Source organism: Corythoichthys intestinalis, chromosome 4 (genome assembly GCF_030265065.1).
Source record: "Corythoichthys intestinalis isolate RoL2023-P3 chromosome 4, ASM3026506v1, whole genome shotgun sequence".
Taxonomy (NCBI): Eukaryota; Metazoa; Chordata; class Actinopteri; order Syngnathiformes; family Syngnathidae; genus Corythoichthys; species Corythoichthys intestinalis.
Window position 1 is genome coordinate 31,042,651 of NC_080398.1, and position 25,812 is coordinate 31,068,462.

Here is a 25,812-nt window from a genome sequence, read left to right on the forward strand (position 1 = left end):
CATTGGATAATAGGTTGCAGTCCAAAGAGGGGGGGGAAAGTATTATCAAAACATAATTAAAAATTACCATAAGTGTCAAAATTCATTTTAGATTTATAAGGAAACAAAAAAACGGAACCAATTGTTGATATTTTTAATAATTACCAACAATTTCAATCATTTTTGTAAAAAATGACGGTAAGTAATTTTAAGAAAACAGCATATTCATACTTAATTTGTTTGCAAATTTATTTTGAGCTGATTTGAACAGATGTGTGAAAACAATGATGACATGACTATATTGGGATAGTTTTGTTCATATAAAAACTAGGGCTGTCAAAATTATCGCGTTAACGGGCGGTAATTAATTTTTTCAATTAATCACGTTAAAATATGACGCAATTAACGCACATGCCCCGCTGAAACAGATTAAAATGACAGCAGTGTAATGTCCGCTTGTTACTTGTTTTTTGGTGTTTGGCACCCTCTGCTGGCGCTTGGGCACAAAAGATTTTATGGATTTCAGCACAATGAGCATGGTGTAATTATTGACATCAACAATGGCGAGCTACTAATTTATCTTTTGATTGAAAATTTTACAAATTTTAATAAAACGAAAACATTAAGAGGGGTTTTAATATAAAATTTCTATAACTTGTACTAACATTTATCTTTTAAGAACTACAAGTCTTTCTATTCATGGTTAGCTTTAAGAGACCTAACAATGTTAATGCCATCTTGTTGATTGTTATAATAAACAAATACAGTACTTATGTACCGTACGTTGAATGTATATATCCGTTTTGTGTCTTATCTTTCCATTCCAACAATAATTCACAGAAAAATATGGCCTATTTTATAGATGGTTTGAGTTGCGATTAATTACGATTAATTAATTTTTAAGCTGTAATTAACTGGATTAAAAATTTTAATCGTTTGACAGCCCTAGTTAGAACAGATTAATACAGGTAACGAGTGGAGCCTCGTTAGACCTCGTTAGAAGAAGTTAGACCTCTTTGACAGCCAGAAATCTTGCTTGTTTGTAGGTGACCACATACTTATTTTCCACTCTAATTTGGAAATATATTCTTTAAAAATAAAACAATGTGATTTTCAGTTTTTTTTCCCCTCCACATTCTGTCTCTCATGGTTGAGGTTTACCCATGTTGACAATTACAAGCGTCTCTAATCTTTTCAAGTAGGAGAACTTGCACAATTTATGGTTGACTAAATATTATTTGCCCCACTGTAAAAAAAAAAAAAAAAAAACACAATTAAATTTATTTTAAGATGATTATTTTGTTGTTTGTTGTAGCAACAATATATTTTTAAACAAGCATTTTGGGCAGTGGTCACACTGTTGCTAGGCAAAAGAATTACTACAGTTGAGTTTTGTGTACCGGTACATCTTCATTTATTCTTAACCATGAAAAAAATACTTGCAAATTGCTTTATTTTCCATTTTAAAAAATCCTCACAGCATTTTGCTATGACGCTTTTTTTTCCTTAAAGGGAAAGACAACACCCAGAATTAATGACCTTCAAGGACAGTTGCTCAATGTATTTAAGAATGCAAGTGGCAAATTTCTTAGACCTCTGATAAAAGAGAAAATATGTTTTTTTAAACGCACTGCACCTATGAGCGCAGCCATTTTGTGATGTCAGTTAAACCCAAAATGTGATTGAGACACTCCTAAATATGATCAAAATGGGAGAGTTTACCTGTATTCCAGCGTGACTGCAGAGGTAAAAGTCAAACTCGTAAGGATGGGTAATGTCCGTATCCACGGTCGTACCAGCAGGAATGTTTCCGCTGCGCCCAACCTGACAAACACATCAACACTTTTACTAAAAGCTAGATATTTTGGTTTAGTTGCTGTTTCAAGTACTAAAATCCTATCTTGAAAGAAAGTGAGAGCATCCTGGTCATTTTAGTAGACGATTAATCGATGAACTAGTTAGTTCAAATGATCGTGTAATCGGAAAAGGAACATGAACAATTAAAATACCTGAGCTGAGCCTCAAACAGTATAAAAAAATAAATAAATGAGAATCTACAACAAAAGAGCAATTGGCTAACTTACATAGCAAAAGTGCACTAGCTTAAATGCTATAAAATGCTAACGTGTTTTTACAATGCTCTTAACAAATGGTTAGGACACATATTCCCACAAAAAACGTCTGAATACAGTATACCTATAAACTAAATTACGAATGCATTAAAAAACATTCGCTCAAACAAAAACTTAGCTTACGTTGGTCTTAACAGGGAGCAGTTGGATTCAGCCAGGTGAAATGAGGCCGACCCGAGGGCAGTGTATCCACCCAAATCAATAAAACGAAACGCAAGCACTTTCAAAATAAACCATTACAATGCCACTTTAATTAAACGAATATTCGAAGCAACAAAATTTAATTCGAATATTCGTTTCTAATCGAATGCTCGAGTTAGTCGATTAATCGTTGCAGCACTGGTCAAATGATTAAAAGCCTAATGCTCTTGGGTAGGGGTGTGACAAAATATCGAAATGGTGATATATCGTGATACTTTGTATCCCAAAAGTTTATCAATACGCTCCTGCCAAGAATCGAGATATCGTTTTAAAAGGGTGTCAATGTCTAAAAAAATAAAAAGGAACAAACAAGTTTCTAGCAAAACCTTCCACCATAATAGTGTCTCAGTTAACACCAAGGCTGCATTGATGGTGCCTGACCCCCAATCCATTTAGACTAGGAACGTTCGTTCATTAGAAACCAGAGCATTCACAGGTCATTTGCTGTTGAGTCACTCCCTATTCATTTGGGTGATTCCCAGGTCACATCCTGTTCTGTAACTCAAAATCAACAGGAAATGACCCATAAAATACCCCAAAACCAACAGGAAGTAACTGAAAATCAACAGGTAAATGACCTTAAATGGCCCATAATTACCTTATTGCCTGGCATTGGCTGCCACTGACGGCCATAGACGTTCAATCCATTTGAAGTGGGAGGGATGGCAGCGAATGAACGAATTCGCTGCCATCCTCCCAGTTCAAATGGATTGGGCGTCTACTAGTGATAAACTCATTCCAATTCACTGCAGAAGCTTGTTTTTCTTTTTATTAGTTGTTTGTAGAATATCATAGAATGATTTTCTGACCAATATATCGATAATTGTTGTATTGCCATATCGTGAGATCATCATTATCATGAACTTTGTATCGCATATCGTATCGTGAGGTACCAAGAGGTTCCCACTCCTACTCTTGGGCCTTTGCAGTGCAGCTCAATGGGAACAAAGAAGCTGAGACCATAAGCCACCACTCTGCAGCTCTTTGGATGCTAATGCTTTAATTTAACAAACGACGGAAAGGGGAACGTAGGACCTCACAAACAAAGGTAATCAAAGTCGCTCTTTCATAACACACAGTGTAAGTGCTCAGCAAGAGCAAACGTACTCGCTCATTGCGGTCGGCGCAGAAGAGGCGTGTGTGGTGGCGTTTTTGCACCACGATGTAAGTGATGCCTGGCTGGTACTCCTTTTCCAGGCTAATGCAGGCCTCGCGAATTGCCAGCAGCTCATAATACAGCACCTAAACAAGATAAAGCAAATCCTTAATGTATATATTGGCAAAGAATGTAAAATGCACTCTAGAATCTTTACAACAGGGCTGCCATGATTAATTGACTACTAATCGTTTATCAGATTGGTTGACAACTATTCGGTTTGGGTCGAATAATCATTTACACACCTTGCTCAACTAAAAATTGTCCATATTCTTTTTTGAACCTCTTAAGTCATTGGCTACCATTGACGACAATAAACGTCCAATCCATTATGACTGGTAGAGGCTGACATTGAATTAAATAGAATCTAAAGAATTATACAATTTTCAATAATATGATTTAATGTTGCAATACAATTCATTGTGCTGCTCCTGGAAAGTAAGTCATCACAATACATGTTCGATTCAACCTGAAATTTCACTTAAATGCTGCATGTTCCGAGCTTTTTGTTAGTTAGAAGCTCACCTGTCTGAATTGGCCTTCAGACACCCCGTCCCTGTAGAAGATGATGCGGGTGGGCTTGTAACGAGTCGACTTGTAGAACTGTATGAGCAGCTCACGCACCATTGAGGCCAGGTCCTGGATCACTTCCTGCCTCGGCCTCTGCACCCGCACCGTGGCACAATAGCGGCTGGGGTGGGCGTCCATGCTGCCCACCACCTGGGGGAGACAAAGACCATTGTGTCACTAATATGTAATGTTTATCCAACAGTAAAAGAGACTCTACACCCAGTTTCCTTGCACCAAGATTGAAACTTACTGCTGCAATCGAAGGCTTTTTGCCATCTCCTGCGGGTGGATGAGTAACATCCGCTCCCAAGAAAATCACTGGCTGTTGAAACACTGACGGCCTGTGCAGATGTGCAAAAATGAGCTACAATCGTTGCTGGATTGCACAAGAAGACCAATGAAGGCAACATTTACCGTTGGTGTGGCACAAGGATGTTGTTGATACCCCCGAGTTTGACATTGATCTTGAGGCAGAGGTTGGAGAGGGTTTGAGGGGATGTTTTCACCACGTTCTTTACCTGGACGCACTGGGTGGCCATGCCCAGCAGAGTGTCTCCTACACGCTTCACTTCGGCTAAATACAGAAAACATTTCAGTACACTTCAGAAAAAGACGAAGTTTTAATGTGCATTTAAGCGAGAAACGCCAGTACTTGACAAGAATTTAGATGGCAAATGTTCGAGAACCAGCTGTAGTGTATAACCTGTCAACTCATTGGCTGCCATTAAAAGGTGATAGACGAACCAAATTACTGTTTTTCTTAAAATAACACAGGTGATAAAATCAAGTAGGGCTGCAGCTATCGATTATTTTAATAGTCGATTAATCGGTGAACCATTATTTCGAATAATCAAGTAATCAGATAAGGAACATGAAAAATTTAATTACCTGAGCTGAGCTTCAAACGGTATAAAAAAAAATAATAAATGAGGATTGAGTTTAAATGCTATAGAATGATATCTTTTTTACAATGCTCTTAACAAATGATACAGACATATATACCCATAAAATAGGCTAACTATATCGATAAACTAAATTACGAATGCATAAAAAAAATTTTTTTTTAGCTAAAACAAAAACTTAGCTTATGTTGTTCTTAACAGGGAACACCTGGATTCAGTCATGTGAAATGAGGCAGACTAGAAGGCAGTGTATCCACCCAAATCAATAAAACTAAATGCAAGCACTTTCAAAATAAACCATTAGAACGCCACTTTAATTAAACGAATACTCGAAGCAGCAAAATTTAATTTGAATCTTTTTTTCTAATCGAATACTCGAGTTAATCGATTAATCGTTGCAGCACTAAACTCAAGGCTCAGTAGCCAGATCCGGCTCGCCGCATTATTTAGTGTAGCTCTTGGAAGTAAATCAGGGGTGTTGATTTCTTGTTTCTCGCTAAAATAAAATGAATATAATTTTTTGTACCTGGATGGATCAGAATGAAAGTCTGTAAATACAGTACAGTATATTCTGGGGTTGTATACGCATCGATCCATGGAGCCTGATTTTTAATTTTTTTTTGGTCTCAAGGCTGCTCAGAGCTGGTAACGATCATTTGATTGCTGAAACACGATCATCCCATGAGCTATCCCAGTTGAACTAGATTTTGATATCTATCTCTGTCAATTGCAGTGAATGAATTAAGATGACATCATCATCTTACCATAAACAGGAGTTTTGCCGGGAAGGATAACGATGATGAGCTGCAGTCCGGCGTAGGTGTTCTTCAGATGTCTGAACATGGGCTCCACACTGTCCGCGCCCTGGGCGTACTTGCAAAAGCACGGTTGACCCTGTATGGGCATTCCGGCGTCCTTCGAGATCTTACGTAGCTGGTCTGTGAACGCTCTAAATAAACATTGCGGTTATATTAATACCTCGGCGATATCATCAATTAAACGTGAGCAACTGAATTTCCTCTGACTTGAGAATGTCCTCCCGACACTGGCGCTGCGTGGCGAAGCAAGCGATGGCCCACATCTTGATCTCAACGCCGGTGTGGAATTGCTTGCCTCTCATGTCCCACACACCGTGACTGGGCGTGGCCACCGTACGGTTCTGAAAAGACAGGTGCAGTCTCACCGTGTGTACTCATGAGTATTGGAGCAAAAAGTGCAGACACGACACAAAAACACACAAAAAGACACATAACTCAAAGAAACACTTTATGCTCTACCTCCCATTATATGGCGCATTGGGGAAAATATTCACAGTTCTTATTTCACCCCCATTTTTTCATAAATACTTTTGGATGCACTGCATAGTTGTGCCTTCACAAGAAAAAGGAGTCTCGAATATTATATTTTAAACTAGTGCTGCTATGATCGATTAACTCAAGTAATTCGATTTGAAAAAAAGCTTCGAATAAAATTTTGCTGCTTCAAGGATTCGTTTAATTTGTGCGGCGTTGTAATGGTTTGTTTTGAAAGTGTTTGCATTTTGTTGTGTTTGCATTTTGTTGTATTGATTTGGTTGGATAGACTGCCCTCCAGTGGCAACAGTGGACATAACTCATCTAACATGGCTGGATCCAGCTGCTCTCTGTTAAGAACAACATAAGTTTGTAAGTTTTTGTTTGCGCTAATATGTTTATGTATTCGTAATTTAGTTTGGAAGTATATTTAGACATTTTTGGGAGGGATTATGTTTTAAAACAATTTGGTAAAAGCATTGTTAAAAAATAAACATTAGCATTTTATAGCATTTGAGCTAGCAGACTTTCTGTGCAAGTTAGCCTATTGTTCTTTAGTTCTACTTCGATGCTCATTTATTCATTTTTTATACCGCAAAGCTCAGATATTTTTTTCATTTTAAAATTCATTTATTGCTCTTGTGAAACGAAAGTGCATTTCTGCATAGTTTTTAATTTTAATTTGATGCTTTTGAAAGTGCAGTCCTAGCAAGCCTTTGTTTTACAACTTCTAAAATTTATTCTGCAACGTATTAAAAGTTCCCAATAGGATTACTCGATTATTCCAACTAATTGACAAATTAATCGATTACTTAAATAATCAATAGCTGCAGCCCTATTTCAAACATGAATGAAAGAAAGTCTTTAAAGGATAAACATTATGTAATTACATGGCAATTTAAAGCCAGTCATGTGACTTAACAAAAATTAGCATACCTTCTATCAAAAAACACAATACCATCAAGAACTATTATACACTAAACTAAAAAATATAACACTAAATGTTGAGCTTGTAACTAACTGTCAAAAATCAAAGTTTTCCCTTTAAAATTTAAAGTACATATACTGGACTGTCTCAGGAAATTAGAATACACAATATTCTAATTTCCTGAGACATTCAGGAAATTAGAATATTGTGTATTCTAATTTCCTGAGACAGTCCTGTATATATACACAGGACTGTCTCAAAAAATTAGAATATTGTGTATTCTAATTTCCTGAGACAGTCCAGTACTACACACAATTAGGGCTGGGTAATCTCCCCCCCCCACCCCCCACCAAAAAAAAAAAAGAAAATCTAAAAAAATGTTTTCCATATAATCCGAACACAATTATTTTTTAAACCTAGTTTTTATGTTGTCCCCCCCCCAACTAGTAATTCTTACAAAATGTTGTCTACCATTGTTAGTTGGCATTTAGCTAGCGTGTGCTAGTATTTCTCAAATTTGTAGTTTAGAGCAAAATACATGTAGTTCTATTTAACACTTTATTTGACTCTGACGTCATAAGGCTGTCAGAAGACCCTCATAATTATTACATGACGCTGTCATGAGCATTAATGAATTTAAAGCTGTCCCGACTAGTCGACGTAGTAAACGTCATCGATGATGTAAATGCGTTGACGAGCACACCATGCCGTTGACATTGAATAACGGGTTAAAAATATATATACGTGGAAAGTTGAGAATGGCGGAGCACAAGCGGGGAAAGCGACACAAATCCAAAAAAGCGCACCAGGGTGACTAAAGCATGCTCTGTGTGCAGCGTGCAGTCTCTTAAATACCACGCTTGCAATTTCGGGAGGATGTCGGTCGTGACTGAAACCTGAAGTGCCATCACCCAGTTGTAATTGTGGAAGATGCAAGGAGACAACAAGCTGGCAGATCGGAAGTCCAAATAACCAGTGTTGTTAATAACGGCGTTAGAGTATAACGGCGTTAGAGTATAATTTTTGTCGGTAGTGAGTAATCTAATTAATTTTCCCATCTTTGCCACGCCGTTACCATTACCGAGGATGTGAAGGGGTGCTTTACTGCAATTTGGTAACTTGAATAATGGGAGAGAAGTCTGAGAGACACAGACGCCAGAGCGTGAGAGGGAGGAGGGAAGGGGGTTGTGATACCGTTGCAAACGCGATGCTAGGTGGCTCGAACCTCAGAGCGTAAGCATAGCATTTGCGTTCGCTATCATTAGCATTTAGCGTGGCGGGCGCCATCTTAAACTCTCAGGCAACTTAAAAAAAAATTTTTTTTTTTTTTTTACATACAGTTCAGTTCAGGAGGGTACAATTAATTGAAAATAATGGGCTGTTTTTCTGTTGAGTATGCATTAGCATCACCAAGTGGGCGTTGTCCTTGTAGATACAACGCAACAACTACTTAACAATTTGTTTTTGGTTTTTATTACCAAAAATCATCTCTTGCCCTAAACTTTTCTTGAATGACCTAACCACCTTGTGGATTTTTTTTTTTTTTCTGGAAACACTGGCCTGCTTACTATAGTCCATGACTGCACTAATCTTACTTACTCTATATTGTAATGTATTACGTATATACGTATAACAGTATGCTATATTAATGCTGCATATGTTTAATATGTTGGGTTTTTTTAGGGATTGTTTTGAATCATGTTGGAAAGGTGAAGTCTGTGTTCTAAATCGGTTTACATTCCATTCTTTTGCATTAGTTAATGCTATCAGCATTTGACCTCATCGTTTATTTGTGCTTTATTATTGTTATTTATGCGTTTATTTGTACTTTAATAAAGATTTTAAGTGTTTCAAAATGTTTTTGTGAATTAATAAGCGTCAAGAAAAATTTAATTGCTAGATTAGTTAAAAAAATTTAGGAAAATAATAATAGAACAGTCGACTAATCGGGAGAAAAATAGTCATTTGGGACAGCCCTACATCATTGCTTAGGACAGATGTCATTAAGTGTCATCTGGCACACTATGTCACTTTTGAATGGATGTAAAAGATGTGGGCTCGACATAAATGGAGTTAGTGACAAAATTTGATGACACTTAATGAGGTGTCATGTCTTAATTATGATATTCTTATAATGGCATTATCAAATATAGTGTTACCTTAATATGTTTAGCTTTACAGTTGACCTCACCTGTAATGTAATAGAATGCCTAAAAATTATCAACATGTGACTCATTTTAAGGGATTGTCGATTAAATATGATCAACGAGCACAATTTTTTTCGGATCTTAGATCTTTAAATAACCCAGCCCTAACACAAATAGACTACAAGAATCTAAAACAAACTCAAACCCATTACAAACATATGTTAATTCACATTGTGGCTCAGTCCTTGATCACATTTTGTATATATTTTTAGCATTACTCCAAAAATTCCACACCATTATAATATGTATATTGTATATTACAAGCTGAGCCAAAAGTACATTCAACAAAACATGAAACAAGAACCAGTGTTAGTTGCCCCGCTAAGGAAAATGAGGCGGACAGCACGTCAGACAAAAACAAGAGATAATGGGTGTGATTTAAAAGAAGGGTACCATAAAGTGCTCTGTGCTCACCCTGCCGCCGTACTGCAGCATGGGGGCGGGTAGCACTCGCCCCGTCACGTGGGCCATCTCGTCGCGCACTTTGAACTGGAACTCCTGAACGAAGGGGTCGGCGTCGTAGTTGGCGCTGCGTACCTGGAAGAAAAATTAGGAAGTTTAGCGTTTAAGACTTATTTCTACAGAAAATCTGCGCCTGTGGAGCTCACCAGCCGGCTGATTTCTTCCTGTCTGTCAGGCGCAGAGCGAGCAGTGGCCTTGATCATGGTGGACGTCTGATTATCTGTCAGCTTCTTGATACAACGCTGACCAGCTACAATGTTACAAACCTGCAAAAAACAACAGAAAGGTTGACTTTTTTCGGTTTGAGTTTTTTTTTTTTTTTTGGGTGTTTTACATGTATGGTCGCTCTTTCTCACCTCCAGCGGCAGATAGGTATGCTTTTGCTCCTGGCCCACTTGCAGACAGGGAAGGTGCGGATACTTGAGCTGCAGGCTGTACTTCTCTCTGAAGTATAGGGCTACGGTACGCTCTACGGTCTGGCCGTTCTCCAGTTGGAGAGGGAACCTGCATGAAAATATGAGTCCAGCATTCAACACCTAAATTAGAACCATTGCTTTGTATTTCATAGCGAAATCCTCTAGAATAGCCTAAAAGTAAGACTGTACTTGGTAAAACGCCATTTTTCTGGTGAATGTAATAGTAATAGTTGCTTGATAGATAAACCAAATTTGCTCTAAGAATGAACTGTTATTTCATTGCGCACACAGTAACTTTGGCACTGAAATGACAAAAACGAATCAACAACCTTCCGACTGTTTTAACGGCTTTAGTGTTGTTTCAATAATCAACTTCAATGAAACATGATCATTCAACACCAGCCATTCCAGATGAAATAAATTGAATGTCTATCGTTGTCAATGGCAGCAAGGGCGTAGGTTCAATCTCAACATTGGTTGGGACAATATAACAGCAAACCCTGCATGTACACTTTTTGCTGAGGACGGGACATTAATATGGCCAAACAGATTACTGAACGGTTCTACATTTCTCATGAATATGAAACTAATTAATTGATAGGCTAAATGATCCATGCAAAATAAATTTGTATTGTCTTATATTAACTTTCATATGTAACAAAAATAAATAAAAATTGAGTCTTCCTTCAAGTAAAACACTTTTTGTCCACAAGCACAGCCAAACTCAACAAAAAATGAAAGCTCCTTTGGCCTGCTTTATGACCAGATAAATAAAATAAAAATGAAAATTGGGGAGAAGGGATAAGCTTCCGTTCACTACATTTCTCACAGTTTAATTAATGTTAACAGTAGAAAACACATACCGGAGGACACTTATCTCTAAGCAGCTTACTACTCGAGTTTTGCAGATTAACAAATTCACACAGTTTAATGTTATGGTAACTCTGATGCAGGTCGGACTTTCAGTAACAAAATTAGTAGTGTGTTCCCCACGTCCACAACATTGACATCTTTTTACATTACTTACAGTGACTGCTGCTGCTGGCCAAATTAAACCCTTGTAATATCCCTCCTCTTCGAATATGGCGGATGCGGCGGCATGTTGTCGACTTGTTGTATTTCTATCGGGGCTGTGAGTGCATGTGTGGGGAGTCATTCAACGTGCGTTTGAGGGGGAAAAAATGGACTGCCACATTCAGCATGTTAAAAGGGGTAAATTTAAGTCTGAACATAATGAAAATAATTCACTTAATAATGGTAGGGTCAATTCTATCGTTACTTCATATGGAAAGACAATCTAAATTTACTATATAACTGAAGTAATTATACAATGCAAATAAGGTTGCTTAAAAGTAGGTGGGGACAATTTGAGCATCCTGAAAAGTTGGTAGTGTTATGTCCCTACCGTCCCTAGGCAAACCTACGCCCTTGAATGGCAGTGATTGACTTAAATTTGTGAAACTGGTTTCAACTTTATTTAACATTTTCTGCTTTGTGTAATGTGTGTGAGGGGCATATACAATCAAACAGCGTTTGTAACATGCTGTGCAGCGACATAAATTGCTGGTATTGGATTTAATGAGATAAAAATCATGTCTAACGTTTGTGACCGTTTTGGATAACTAAGCATTGTTATGGCATTACATTATTTCTGTTCTTAAGAAATGAATATAACAGCAGGGTTAAGACAAACTTCTTAATTAAAACACACAAATCCCCATGCACTCACATTTACTCATTTATAGAACACACAACACTTTTGACGATAAAAATGTTATTTGCAACAGGAATTTAATACAATTAAGTGCAACTGTAAGTGACAAATCATTAATGCTTAAACGATTCTTTTGTTAGGTTTGTTTTGGAGCATTTAAAAAATAAATGAGGCTTCAAGATGACGAACAGTTAACGCTGCTCCCCTACTGGATGACTAATGCCGACTCCATAATGAGCCAGTCGGCGAGCATCTGGTTTGCTTGGTTTTCAACGTGCAGCTGGTTCTAACCACCCCCGTCCCAACGACCACAGAACCCGATTGTCCCGCTGATGACTCACGTTTGATGGCTGGCCGGCCGGCGGGTCACGTTGCAGACGCGGTACTTCCTCCGCATGGTTCCGCAGTGCGTCACTTCCACTTTCAAACCTAACATACAAAACAAAAACATTGTCTCCTCCAGCAAAAGTAACTCTGGATACTCGTCCTTCCCGTCGGCTTTTCACCTTTGATTTCTTTGGTGAATTTGACCCGGTGCGAGTCGGTTAGGGGGCGGGGCTGCTCATCGATGTTGTGGATGTCCAGTACTTCGCACATGAACTGGATGACCGGCTGGGCTTTGTAGAAGGCGGTGGCCGACACTGCCAGATATAAGACACAGAATATCACGGACTGAACAACATCAGGACCTGAGGGTGAAATAAAGCAACTGGTCTGGTACCAAAGGATTTATAGGGTGAAAATGATGAAAAATGTACACTTTATAGTACTGTAGCAGCAAATATCAAATGTCTACTGTAGACATCAATACATCGTGACAACCACAGAATACATTTTTAGTGTGTTGTCCATTTCTAAAACATGCCAAATAATCGGCATTCCCACATTGTTTCTTGGAGCATAATTTGGAAGTAAGGCTGGGTTAAGATCTTGGATTACCAAGTGATGGCTGGACTGCAGTCTGAAACTGAAGCCTTCCGTCAAAGGAGGTAAGCAGAGCTGTGTTGAGTTTTTAGGGATTTTGTTGAACTTATTTGGCGTCTATCCGATATGAGAGTGGAATGCCTTATTGAGTTGTGACACGACAGATGCCACAGTTCTCTCGAATCGGGAATTGAATTTTTCTACTCAAATAGTGAGCAAAAATCCAAAGTCATGGTTTTAGGCTAAATTATGAAATAATTAGGTTGAATTCAATTTTTTTAAACTCCCATTTTACATCAATTTTAGGCATCAAAATTGTGTTGAACCCCCTCCACAAAAAAAAACCTAAACTTTTGAGATATTGTATTGAGATATCGTTTCGCTGTCACGCAAACACAGTAATTAGACCTGCACAATGCATCGTCATCGTGAGATGCGCATAGGCGATAGTTTTATTGCAGGACGTGCATTTGGTTGTTCCCAAAAAAAAAAAAAAAAAAATGTGTTGCTTCATCAAAGCAGCATGTGTGCAGAGACATGGGCCTCCTGGGTCCCTTTTATATACAGCATTCTTCATCATACACAGATGAACCCCCTTAGCCTGGATTGAACGGTATTATATGAATACAAGTGGTCATGGTGAGTCAACAAAAGTCTTCCCAAACAGAGCTTTTCAAGTCATCTAGTGAGAATTCTAGTTTTAATATCGCAATATACTGTACATGGCAATATCTCGCAAACTCCCAAAAAGTCGCAATGTCAGTCGTCTTATTTTACAATATACAGTGTATCACAAAAGTGAGTACACCCCTCGCATTTCTGCAGATATTTATATCTTTTCATGGGACAACACTGACAAAATGACACTTTGACACAAAGAAAAGTTGTCTGTGTGCAGCTTATATAGTAGAGTTAATTTATTTTTCCCTCAAAATAACTCAAAATATGGCCATTAATATCTAAACCCTAGCAACAAAAGTGAATACACCCTGTAGAAACTACATCCCTAAATGTCCAAATCGAGTACTGCTTGTCATTTTCTCTCCAAAATGTCGTGACTCATTACATGACTGCTGTCAGCATTGCTGCAGAGATTGAAGAGGTGGGGGGGGGGGGTCAGCCCATGCGCCGCACTCTATATCAAATTGGTTTGCACGGCTGTCACCCCAGGAGGAAGCCTCTTCTGAAGATGGTACTAAAGAAAGCCCGCAAACAGTTTGCTGAAGACATGTCAACAAAGCACATGGATTACTGGAACCATGTCCTATGGTCTGATGACCATTGTTGCCAGGGGTTTAGATATTAATGGCTATATTTTGAGTTATTTTGAGGGGAAAATAAATTAACTCTATTATATAAGCCGCACACAGACTACTTTTCATTGTGTCAAAGTGTCATTTTATCAGTGTTGTCCCATGAAAAGATATAGTTAAATATCTGCAGAAATGCGAGGGGAGTACTCACTTTTGTGATACACTATATATGTGATAATATCGCTCAGCCCTAAACGTAATGTATCATTTTCTAAATAATTCTATTTCAATTTGGGTCCCATCCCCCTTTCTTAGGCTCAGAAAACACTGTTAAGTGTTTGTTTGTTTGTTTGTTTGTTTGTTTGTTTGTTTTTAAACACATGCCCACAAACGCCCATACACAGCAGGTGTGGAACAGTCACCCCTTAGAACAGTGTCAAGACAAGAAAATTAAGAAATACGGTATAGTTTGATAGTTCTTGACCCATTGGGCTGTTTGGGTGAAAGCTTCTCAGAAGCATGTTCGTAACACCCGAGACTGACTCTAAATTGCGAAAAAATGCATAATGTCCAAGTAATGTGGTACTTTTGACTGTTTAAAGATGTAGACTTCTACTAATTCAGAGAAGGGTGACTCAACAGACTTCTTTCACTAACCTTTAATAGTAGTTGCATTAAACGCACAGTCATCTTCCATGACACACCACTTTTACCCCCAACCCCCCCCCCCACACACACACACACACCAACCAACCATGAGTCAGTCACACTAAATGCAAAATTAAAGGGTGTCACTTTTCTGTAAATACCTTTAGTTGAGAGAAGTGGCCTAGTCTCTGTCATTTAATGTGGGCAACAGGCATTTTTTCCTACCGAAGAGAATACTTTCCATCTAAATTAGCTTTGATGTCTATTATAATTTTATGACAGAACTTGAATCTAATGAGTGACACAAAAAGAGATAGGATCATTTTGAAGTACTCAAAAGCAAAAAAGCTAGAAAGCCAAAGAAATGCTTCAAGAAGTCTCCCACCTTCCCTCCCACATGTACACAGCAATGTCTCACCCGTACGCACTGCCGACCCCCACTCACACATAGCCATACGCTGCTCTGTTTCCATAGCAACCAATTAGTTAGCTCCCATCCAGCCCGAAGAACCTTGCTTCCTTCCAACCACAAACACACATGGCTGTCTTTTCACTACCCCATGCCTCAAGTGTAGTGCAGTAGTCCACAACACAACCGCTCACCATCAATGTTGAGCATCATCTTCCACATGGCGGGACGTACAGACTGGTGGAAGCCGAACCATACCTCCCGGCCTCCGCCCAAGGGGTGATCGTAGCCCTCGGGAGACGAAAAGAAGGAGCGGCCCACCGGCGTGTACCTTTAGGGAAAAAGTTTTTTATGGCAATCATGTGGAACTTGTACCTGTGTTTTTGAACATGTCTTTAACCCACTGCCTGGGAGGCAGATTCAGCCTGCCACATTTTTTGTGGCCCCGCAAAAGTAGACCATATGCATCGACTCCATATTTTTATAATACAATTTCATACAATTTCTGTGGCCTTTGGCCTATTATCTATTCAGATCGTTTACTGATTTTTTTTTTTTTTTTTAAGTTAAAATATATAAAATTCAAACATAAAAATACAGTGATCCCGGACTGTCATTTATCGCTGTTAATGTGGACCAGAACTGACAGCGTAAAGTTAAAAACTGCGAAGTAGTGTCCCCCCCATTTTTAACATACATTTTTTTGTGTATACAGGTAGCCTCCGGGTTACGAACGAGTTCGGTTCCTACGCTGATGACGTAACCCGAATTTCCGCGTAAATCAGAATCAACCCTTTAAGTACTCCTAAATCTCAAAATAACTATCCAAAAACATGGATTATACCTCATATTAATAAAATAAAAACTAAGATACTGTACATACTAGCAATGCTGAGAGGTGTTACTGTTAAACCACTTTCATACATACACTGAACTAAGTCCAGGATTTAAACGGCCTTTATGTGTGAAAGCAATTTCCCGGGTCGACTGACTGGGTTTTAACCGGGACGCGGCATGTATGAAAGCAGCAGGTCCTTTGTCCATCTTTGGAAATGTGTGGTTTATTTTGTTGCCGATGCAGACCAAAAATGATGTGTACGGGTTATAAAATCCCATCCCCTGCCCTCCCTGCACAGAAAGTCTTGTCCACCATTTTGTCTCCAGTGTTTTGTTTTTTTTTACTTTTGACTTTTATTTTGTGATACATTATTATTATTATTTTTGTGCAGGAAGCGTAGAGCAGGCACCGCGAGTAAGAGCACATGTTTACACGAAAAACGTGTCTTTGCATACACGAAGAAGAGCGCACGTGCACACACAAAGAAGAGCGCATCCGCGCCCACGAAGAAGTCATGCAGCCGAGTGACAGAAAGGGGAAAGATTAGATCTAAGCTCGCTGTCTAGCTAGGACTTGGCGCCAACATCTTGGCGAGGAGAGTACAATGATATATAATAAAGGTTTTTGGATAGTTATTTTGAGATGTAGGGTTACTTAAAGGGTTAATTCCGATTTACGCGGAAATTTAAGTTACTTTGCCAGCGTAGGAACGGAACTCGTTCGTAACCAGGGGACTACATTGACATCAAAAAATATGTACTGTCTTTTTCCTGTTTGGTTAAGAATGTAAATAAAATACAACAGAAGCATAAAAAGACATACCATTGAGCGGGTCAAAGAATTGGAATTTCACCATTTTTATGTATTTTTTATGTCTTTAAACGATTTATCTACTACCAAAATAATTAAGAATTGATAATCTATCAGTTGTTGATTATTCGATGAACTGGCAGACATAACGGCCCCAAGTGTGATGTGACCCTCACGATGATGTCGCCAGTGACAAAAATTAGTTTGACACCCTTGATCAAAAGATTTCAGGGCTATTTTTTTCTTTTTTATTTGCCAGCATAGTCAAATCAGTAAAGTGAGTTCCCATGTTCCCAACTCATAAAAACGTCAACATATGATACTGAAAGCTGCCCTTAAGGTTGATTGATGTTTACAGTAAACAGTTCAATCACACACCAGGGCTGAGGCAAACTCTTATTATACTGCATTGTAGCATCCAGGTGCAAAGGGCACGTATTGTCCAATGTGACAACGTGTCTGAATGCCAGTGTGATATCGGGGCTGCTGTAAACAAACCCAATATGAAAGATAGAGGTGCCTTGTGATAAAGCTTTATTGAAGCTACGGTGAGATTATTTACTGACGCTGAAGTTTAGGAAGGTAATATCAGGTTAGAAGATGGCCTGGCTGGAGCCACTAAAAATCCTGTTTGAGCCGGGTTTGATTTCCATCTGGATGCAGTGACTGATATGGATGCAAGGGGAATAAATTTTACTCCCACCTGTTTTTTATGGAATATATATGAAAAAAAAATAAAAGCAAAAAATGAATTAAAACCCACTTCATGGACGGCAGGTGTCTCAGCACCACATCCACGGCATGCACGGGGTTGGTACTGATGGGCTTGTCCAGCTCCAGCGGATCGGGCATGCTCCGGCCTGTCAGGACCTCGTGCAGCATGTGCCAGCTCACCAGAGACACAAACTTGATGGTCACCTTGAAGGGACGATCTTTGCCCCCCTCGCCAGGCAGAGTGACATCAAGGTCCACCTGAATGTGGCGTGTAAAAAACTTAAAATAGTCCTGAGAGTACTAATCCACTTGTATGTGTCTCACCCCTGCGGGTGCCACAGGCAGCGGGTTGGCTGTGTACAGACTCCTCTTGCCATCGTAGACCGGCCTGCGATCCCCGAAGATGGTCACCTTGAAGTGTTGCACCATTGAGTCCACCACCTCCCTGTGAAAAACAACCAAAGCACACTTTCAATCTGCAAAATCACATCGAATTAGACCAAAATGGTCTCCAAGAGGAGAAAGCTTACCTGTTGACTCGGCGCGGGCACTTGTCAGGCTTGATGTCCACCTCGTAGAGGTAGACGTCCATCTTGGGGATCTCCACCTGGAAGCAGTTGGCCAGCAGTTTGATGGGCTTGCCCATGGTGCCATAGCCGGGCCGCCGAGGCATGGCGAACAGGGACTGGGCCCCAACGGCTCCTGTGGGAGACAATAGTTGAAGTTACCGTATTGGCCCAAATATAAGACGGCCCCCTGTTTTTCAAGACTGAAGTTTGAAAAAATACTTAACACCAAATTAAATTTTATACAGAAAATAATCACAGTATATCTGAAACAAATGACTATAACAATATATTTGAGAGAAAAAGCATGTCATTTTTCCTCATTCAAATCTTAATACCTGAACATTTAAATATGTAAACTAAAGTGCAATCACATTCGTAAATGAATGTCTTCTGGTTTTTGAAATGTAAATAAACCAATCCATTGTGATAAAACAACAAAATTGCAGTAACTGCATTAACCATCAAAGTGAGGTCTAACTGTAACGGTATTCTTGAAACAAATCTGAATAAGGAAAAACATTGCAATAAAATAATGCAAATTGGTTCAACTTGAGAGTAGCTGAGATCTGTCACGACAGAACATTACTCCTAAAATTCAGCATTCGCTTAATTGATATCTGGCGCCATCTAGCATCGTGAATGGATATAATGTCTAGAGCCCGAATATAAGACGACTCCCACTTTTTCAGTCTTATTTCAATGCAAAAAACACCGCCTTATATTCGGGCCAATACGGTAATTTGTGGCATTATTAACAGTTGACACCTTCATATTCGCGGTTCGGCTTTCACGGTCACGAATCGACCTAAACCAGCCTTGATGCAGGTATGTGTATGTCGCATGACCAATCATTACTTTTTTATTCGCCTGCTAATTTTGTTAAAACAAACAAACAAACATGTAACCAACCGATAATTATGCTTCTTGTCACAAATCAACAGTGCATCCAGTTTACGGGTTTGGTCAAGTGACCGTCACATCCCTGCATTAAAGCAGTTGAGACATTAAACTTGGTCGTGAGCAGAAGCCCATTTAAGACACATGGCTGTGTTTTAACTAGTGGAACACATAAAAAGGATTCTTGAAAAAGGAATATTTTGCATTTAGATAGTAATAGATTAGCCAGAGTTGCTATTAGGCCTGAATGACATATCGTAATGTGTGGATGCACAATATTTGCATCGCAAGGACGTGCGATATTTTAACTTTTTTTAATTTTTTTATTTTTAACACGCAAACTCGTTTTTCTGCTTCACGCTCGTACAGCACCACAGCTTCTCACACCTCCCTCTTGCTAAGCAGTGCGACCAAACTTTTTTTCTTGGTCACCTGTGCAGAGTTTGGGACTTAAAGGTAACAATGATTGACAGGTTTGTAATTTTGATCTGGCGAGAGACGACTCGGTAACTCTACGAACAAAGACACAAATGTGTTAATCATAATCTTGTTACACACTAGCACAGTCTGAAGTGTGCTGTGGCAACTCGTTTTTTGTGTAAATGAGAGGCAGTTCTCAGAAGAGGGAGCCTCAAAATGTGAGTGAATTTGAGTGGACTCACTCAATGAAGCATTTACCGTATTGGCCCGGATATAAGACGGCCCTGATTATAAGACGACCCCCTCTTTTTCAAGACTCGAGTTTGAAAAAAGACTTTTTGAACACAAAATTAATTTTTATACAGAAAATAATTACAGTACATCCGAAACAAATGATTATAACAATATATTTGAGAGAAAAAACATGCTATTTTGCCTCATTCAAATCTTAAATATCTGAACATTTGAATATGTAAACTAAAGTGCAATCATATTCATAAATGAATGGCTTCTGGTTTTTTAAATGTAAATAAACCGATCTATTGTCATATAACAACAAAATTTCAATAAATGCATTAACAATCAAAGTAAAGTCTAACTGTAACTGCAGTCTTGAAACAAATCTGAATAAGGAAAAACATTGCAATAAAATAATGCAAACTGGTTAAACTTGAGAGTAGCTGAGATCTGTCATGACAGAACAGCGCTTCAATGATATCTGGCACCATCTAGCGTCGTGAATGGGTATAATGTCTAGACCGCAAATATAAGACGACCCCCTCTTTTTCAGTCTTATTTCAATGCAAAAAACACCGTCTTATATTCGGGCCAATACGGTAATAAAGACAAGTTTTTTCCTAAGCTACTCTTGTTAAAAATAATTCTAAATATAATAAAAATAATAATAATTATGAAGGTGGCACAGCGCCACCTCACAGTTCTGGGTTCGTGGCTTCAATCTCTGGCCTTCCTGTGTGGAGTTTGCATGTTCGCTCTTGTTTTCTCGGGGGGGTTCTGCTGAATGAACACTCCGAATTGTCCGTAGGTTTGCATGAATGGTTGTGTGTCTATATGTGCCCTGCGACTAACTGGCAAACAGTTTAGGGTGTTAGCTGTGATAGGCTCCAGCACCCCCTTGGCCCTCGTGATTAGGATGGATAAATTATATGAATGTTATTGAGAGTGATTATAAGTATGGCGTTAAAGGTGATGCAATAAAAAAATGTGTGTGCGCCTACATTTTAGGCTGGAGCACCTTGAGAAAAAACTTAGGCGCACCAGTGCAACCAATGCAAAAAGTAAGTATGGAGCCTTGACAATATACTGCATATCACAATGTTAATTTTATTCAATATCGTTCAGGTCTATCCAAACAGAGCTATTCAAGTTATCTGGTGAAAATTCTAGTTTTAATATCGCAATATATTGCAAACCCCCAAAAATCTCAATGATACTTTTTTTCCCCCAATATCGCTCAGGCCTAGTTGCTTTACAAAACAACAAATTTTACAGCGACGATACTTTAGCACAACAATGGAACCCAGAAAACAGATCAACAACCTTTCTACTGTTCTAACGGTTTGAATCGAATGTTATTTCAAAAATTATTCCGGTGGCTTCCATTGATGGCTGGCATTAGACGATAAATAAATAAATAAATAAAGCCAAACTACAGGAGCATTCTGAGAGAGCATACATACAGTGGGGAGAACAAGTATTTGATACACTGCCGATTTTGCTGGTTTTCCCACTTGCAAGCCATGTAGAGGTCTGTAATTTGTATCATAAGTTCTCTTCAACTGTGAGGGACGGAATCTTATACAAAAATCCAGAAAATCACATTGTATAATTTTTAAATAATAAATTTGTATTTAACTGCATGAAATAAGTATTTGATACATTACCAACTAGTAAATATTTCGGCTCTTAGTTCTTTTTTAAGAACCCCTCCTGTTCTCCACTCATTACCGGAAGTAACTGCACCTGTTTGAACTTGTTACCTGTATAAATGACACCTGTTCAAATGCTCAAACAAACAAACTCCAACCTCTCCACAATGGCCAAGACCAAAGAGCTGTGTAAGGACATCAGGGATAAAATAATAGACATGCACAAGGCTGGGATGGGCTACAGGAAAATAAGCAAGCAGCTTGGTGAGAAGGTAACAACTGTTGGAGCAATTATTAGAAAATCGAAGAAGTTCAAGTTGACGGTCAATCTGCCTCGTTCTGGGGCTCCATGCAAGATCTCACCTCGTGGGGCATCACTGATCATGAGGAAGGTGAGGGATCAGCCCAGAACTACACGGCAGGACCTGGTCAATGACCTGAAGAGAGCTGGAACCACAGTCTCGAAGAAAACCATCGGAAACACATTACGCCGTCATAGATTAAAATCCTACAGCGCACGCAAGGTCCCGCTGCTGAATCCAGTGCATGTCCAGACACGTCTGAAGTTTGCCACTGACCATCTGGATGATCCAGAAGAGCAATGGGAGAAGGTCATGTGGTCGGATGAGACCAAAATTGAACTTTTTGGTTTAAACTCGGCTCGTCGTGTTTGGAGGAAAAAGAAGGATGAGTACAACCCCAAGAACACCATCCCAACCTTGAAACATGGAGGAGGAAACATCATTTTTTGGGGCTGCTTCTCTGCCAAGGGTACAGGACGACTGCACCGTATTGAGGGGAGGATGGATGGGGCTATGTATCGCCAGATCTTGGCTGACAACCTCCTTCCTTCAGTGAGAGCCCTGAAGATGGGTCGTGGCTGGGTCTTCCAGCATGACAACAACCCAAAGCACACAGCCAAGGCAACTAAAGAGTGACTCCGTAAGAAGCATCTTAAGGTCCTGGAGTGGCATAGCCAGTCACCAGATCTGAACCCGATAGAAAATCTATGGAGGGAGCTGAAAGTCCGTGTTGCCCGGCAGAAGCCCCGAAACCTGAAGGCTCTGGAGAAGATCTGCATGGAGGAGTGGGCCAAAATCCCTGCTGCAGTGTGTGCAAACCTTGTCAAGGACTACAGCAAACGTTTGGTATCAGTAATAGCAAACAAAGGTTTCTGTACCAAATATTAAGTACGATTTTTGTGATGTATCAAATACATATTTCATGCAATTAAATGCAAATTTATTATTTAAAAATCATACAACGTGATTTTCTGTTTTTTTGTATTAGATTCCGTCCCTCACAGTTGAAGAGAACTTATGATACAAATTACAGACCTCTACATGCTTTGCAAGTGGGAAAACCAGCAAAATCAGCAGTGTATCAAATACTTGTTCTCCCCACTGTACGCCTAAGCTGCCACATTCAAAGCATTGCCATAATGGGTATAGCGCACATTCTACATTTGCCTTATGTCCCAAAATATCATCACTCTTTGTCTTATATCACCTACCTTGCAAATTTGCGTTAAATAGGCTAATTTGTTATCAAATTATCGTGAAATTCCTTTTCTGACCGATGTGACCTTTGACCTCATTATCCAAAATTGTAATCCCCTCCCTTCCCTTCCATATTACAAACATATCTTAGAAGTTTATTTATCCCGTTATTCTTTAAAACAAACAGACATACGGAAAAGAACCTCCGCCTTCCGTAGCATAGCGGTCGATTCATTTGATACAATTAGTGATTAATCGTGGCAGCCAGAGTCGGGAGACTCGAAAATGGAACTCCAACTACGATTGGCTATGTTGGCTACCATCGTTATACTGAAGTTTACTTCTATCGCTGTCAATGGCAGTGAATTACCGGTACTAAATTTGAAAAATCAACATTTACTAAAAACAAATCCTTAAACCCAACTTTTGGGGTTTCTGTGAAATGCTTCCATAATTTTAATTTCAAGATTTCGCACTAACCATATGAAAGTGAAAGCCTAATGTTGTGCTAGAAGGACTAGCGAACACACAAACGGTAATTGGTAGATACATCTGATTATGCATAACCACAAAAAATCCAAATGTCAACATTACCATGGGTGCTACTGCAGAGGCGAAGAAACTGAAGCATGAACGGTGAGTGACATTTTCAAACACAAAAAAGCCACGCGTTCACACTAGCCCTTTCTGCACGCTCTGGGAATCAAACATATTTATCGCACTGAGATGTCTTACACATGAGTCACTCTGACTGCCCTTTGCCCCCCTTTCAAAAACACCACAGCTTAAACGTGCCACGCTAACACTGTAGCTATTTTAGTGTCTGCTGAGCCTTGCCTGCCAAGTCATGCTTGAGAACATTTAAAGTCACCAGACTATTGAAGTCAATGTGCTACTGGTGCCCCCCCCCCTCAAAAAAATTGAGAGCTTAGTAAGTAAAGCCTGCCCCAGTATGTCAAAAGTGATTCATCGGTGATTTGACTCACATGTGCATTAGGTGGGGGTATTGAGGCCCACGCGAAGGGGGGAAAGTACCAAAACACAAGTCTTGACTGAGGCTATGATTACAGTCACTGCCTTGCATCTCTAAGCAATGTCTGGAATTCCTGCCACGCAAGAAAAAAAGACATGAAACGTTTTGTTATGGTAATTCCCTCAAGGCCCCTATGTGAGACACAAAAGACGGAGGCCAGATATTGCTCAAAGCCTTCAGGCCACAGGGACACACTTGTAAAGCACGCAGACCGGGGAAAATGTCATCTTAATCGGTCCGTGATTCAATTTGGCCCCGGATGCGAAAGGGCTGCTAATGCTTGGCCGCCAGGGAGGATGCAAGGGAGTGGCGGGATTAAGCGGTCACAGGCGTGGACGTTTGACGCCATTACAATCAGGCCGCGCCGAGCTGGTTTCCCATGTGCGCCAGTATGGCCAGCGACATTTTTTTCAAGTCAACAAATTCAAAAAGAAGGCCACTGAAATGGACACTTTACAGTCTGCAAATCACACCTGCGCACCTTGACACTTTTAAATTTTGATAATTAACGTTAGGACGGTGTTCGTCTCTGATTAAAATTTCAAAAAACAGCAAAACAAGCTTTTCAATGTTGTCTGCGATTTGGAACAAAGGTGACAAACTGGCAGCCTGGGGGCCAGATCTGGTCCACCACATCATTTTGTGTGGCCGGATATAGTAATAAATGTGCATCGATTTTGTTTCTCATCTAAATAAAATGTATTTAACATATCCGCAACCAGCAATGAAATGTTAAGGACTCCAGAAATCAGAGCTATACAGTACCTGACAGAAGTCTTGTCGTTTTATCCATTTTGTAGAAACAATTGCTAATAACCTGACTTTTAATTATTCAATTGGTTTCAGAAATGGCTCATATCAAAGCTAAGACCCTACCAAATGATGTTGAATGTACAAAAATATATTTGTTTCACTGAAAAAAGATTTATCATTTAATGAAGACATAAAGGTCCAATTTTGGCAAGACAAAAGTTTTGTCGCCTACAGAAAAAAGTGTGAAAATTGAACAAAAAATGTACTTCAAATACAAAAATATGTTACATAACATAAGCTAAGATTTGTTGATATTTCAGACTATTTATGTTGCCTTCCACCCCGCAGCTCTCACGCACAACCCCGTACTGGATGTAACCCCAGACCATCATTCTGCCACCACCTAACTTCACTGTTTTCTGAGTGAATCTCGGCAACATGCGGGCTCCAGTAGGTCCGCAGCAATATTTGCGGCGTCTGTGGTGTAATTCAATGGAAGATTCATCTGAAAAATACACCTTTTGCCACAAAACAGTGAAGTTTGCTGGTGGCAAAATGATGGTCTGGGGTTACATCCAGTATGGGGGTGTGCAAGAGATCTGCAGGGTGGAAGGCAACATAAATAGTCTGACATATTATCAAATCTTAGCTGCCTCTTACATTCCTAACCATAAAAAGGGACAAATTCTGCAGCAGGATGGTGATCCATCGCATACTTCAATCTCTACCTCAAAGTTCCTCAAGGCAAAGAAGATCAAGATCCTCCAGGACTGGCCAGCCCAGTCACCAGACATGAACAGGATGAAAGAGGAAGCATGGAAGACGAAACCCAAGAATGTTGATGAATTCTGGGAGGCATGCAAGACTGCTTTCCTTGATGTTCCTGATGACTTCATTAATAAATTGTATGAATCCTTGCCGAACCGTATGGATGCAGTCCTTCAAGCCCATGGAAGTCATACAAAATATTCAATTTGGATTTCACAGCACCACTACTTAATTCGCTCATGATCTCTAACATATTTTTGAATTTGAAGTACATTTTTTGTTCAATTTTCACACTAGTTTCTGTAAGCGACAAAACTTTTATCTTGCCAAAATTTGACCTTTATGTCTTCATTAAATGATACATCTTTTTTCAGTGAAACAAATATATTTTTGTACATTCAACATCATTTGGTAGGGTCTTAGCTTTGA

At 39.4% G+C, this 25,812-nt stretch overlaps 1 protein-coding gene across 2 annotated transcripts in view; it reads right to left on the bottom strand.

Annotated features, from left to right (window-relative positions):
- The window catches only part of ago3a (argonaute RISC catalytic component 3a), a 68,445-nt gene that overhangs the window by 14,935 nt on the left and 27,698 nt on the right, over nt 1-25,812 (bottom strand). Inside the window, exons 2-17 of one of the 2 annotated variants that reach the window (XM_057833581.1) lie at nt 18,086-18,257; nt 17,880-18,000; nt 17,605-17,813; nt 15,388-15,524; nt 12,466-12,600; nt 12,301-12,388; nt 10,186-10,333; nt 9,976-10,095; nt 9,782-9,904; nt 5,966-6,099; nt 5,705-5,889; nt 4,453-4,612; nt 4,289-4,379; nt 3,994-4,188; nt 3,420-3,554; nt 1,702-1,803 (exon numbers count right to left, since the gene is read on the bottom strand). In XM_057833581.1, coding sequence (XP_057689564.1) covers nt 1,702-1,803; nt 3,420-3,554; nt 3,994-4,188; nt 4,289-4,379; nt 4,453-4,612; nt 5,705-5,889; nt 5,966-6,099; nt 9,782-9,904; nt 9,976-10,095; nt 10,186-10,333; nt 12,301-12,388; nt 12,466-12,600; nt 15,388-15,524; nt 17,605-17,813; nt 17,880-18,000; nt 18,086-18,257 — 2,255 coding nt within the window. Of the gene's footprint in view, nt 1-1,701; nt 1,804-3,419; nt 3,555-3,993; nt 4,189-4,288; nt 4,380-4,452; nt 4,613-5,704; nt 5,890-5,965; nt 6,100-9,760; nt 9,905-9,975; nt 10,096-10,185; nt 10,334-12,300; nt 12,389-12,465; nt 12,601-15,387; nt 15,525-17,604; nt 17,814-17,879; nt 18,001-18,085; nt 18,258-25,812 lie in introns of both variants that reach the window. The other variant, XM_057833580.1, reaches the window with a different exon arrangement.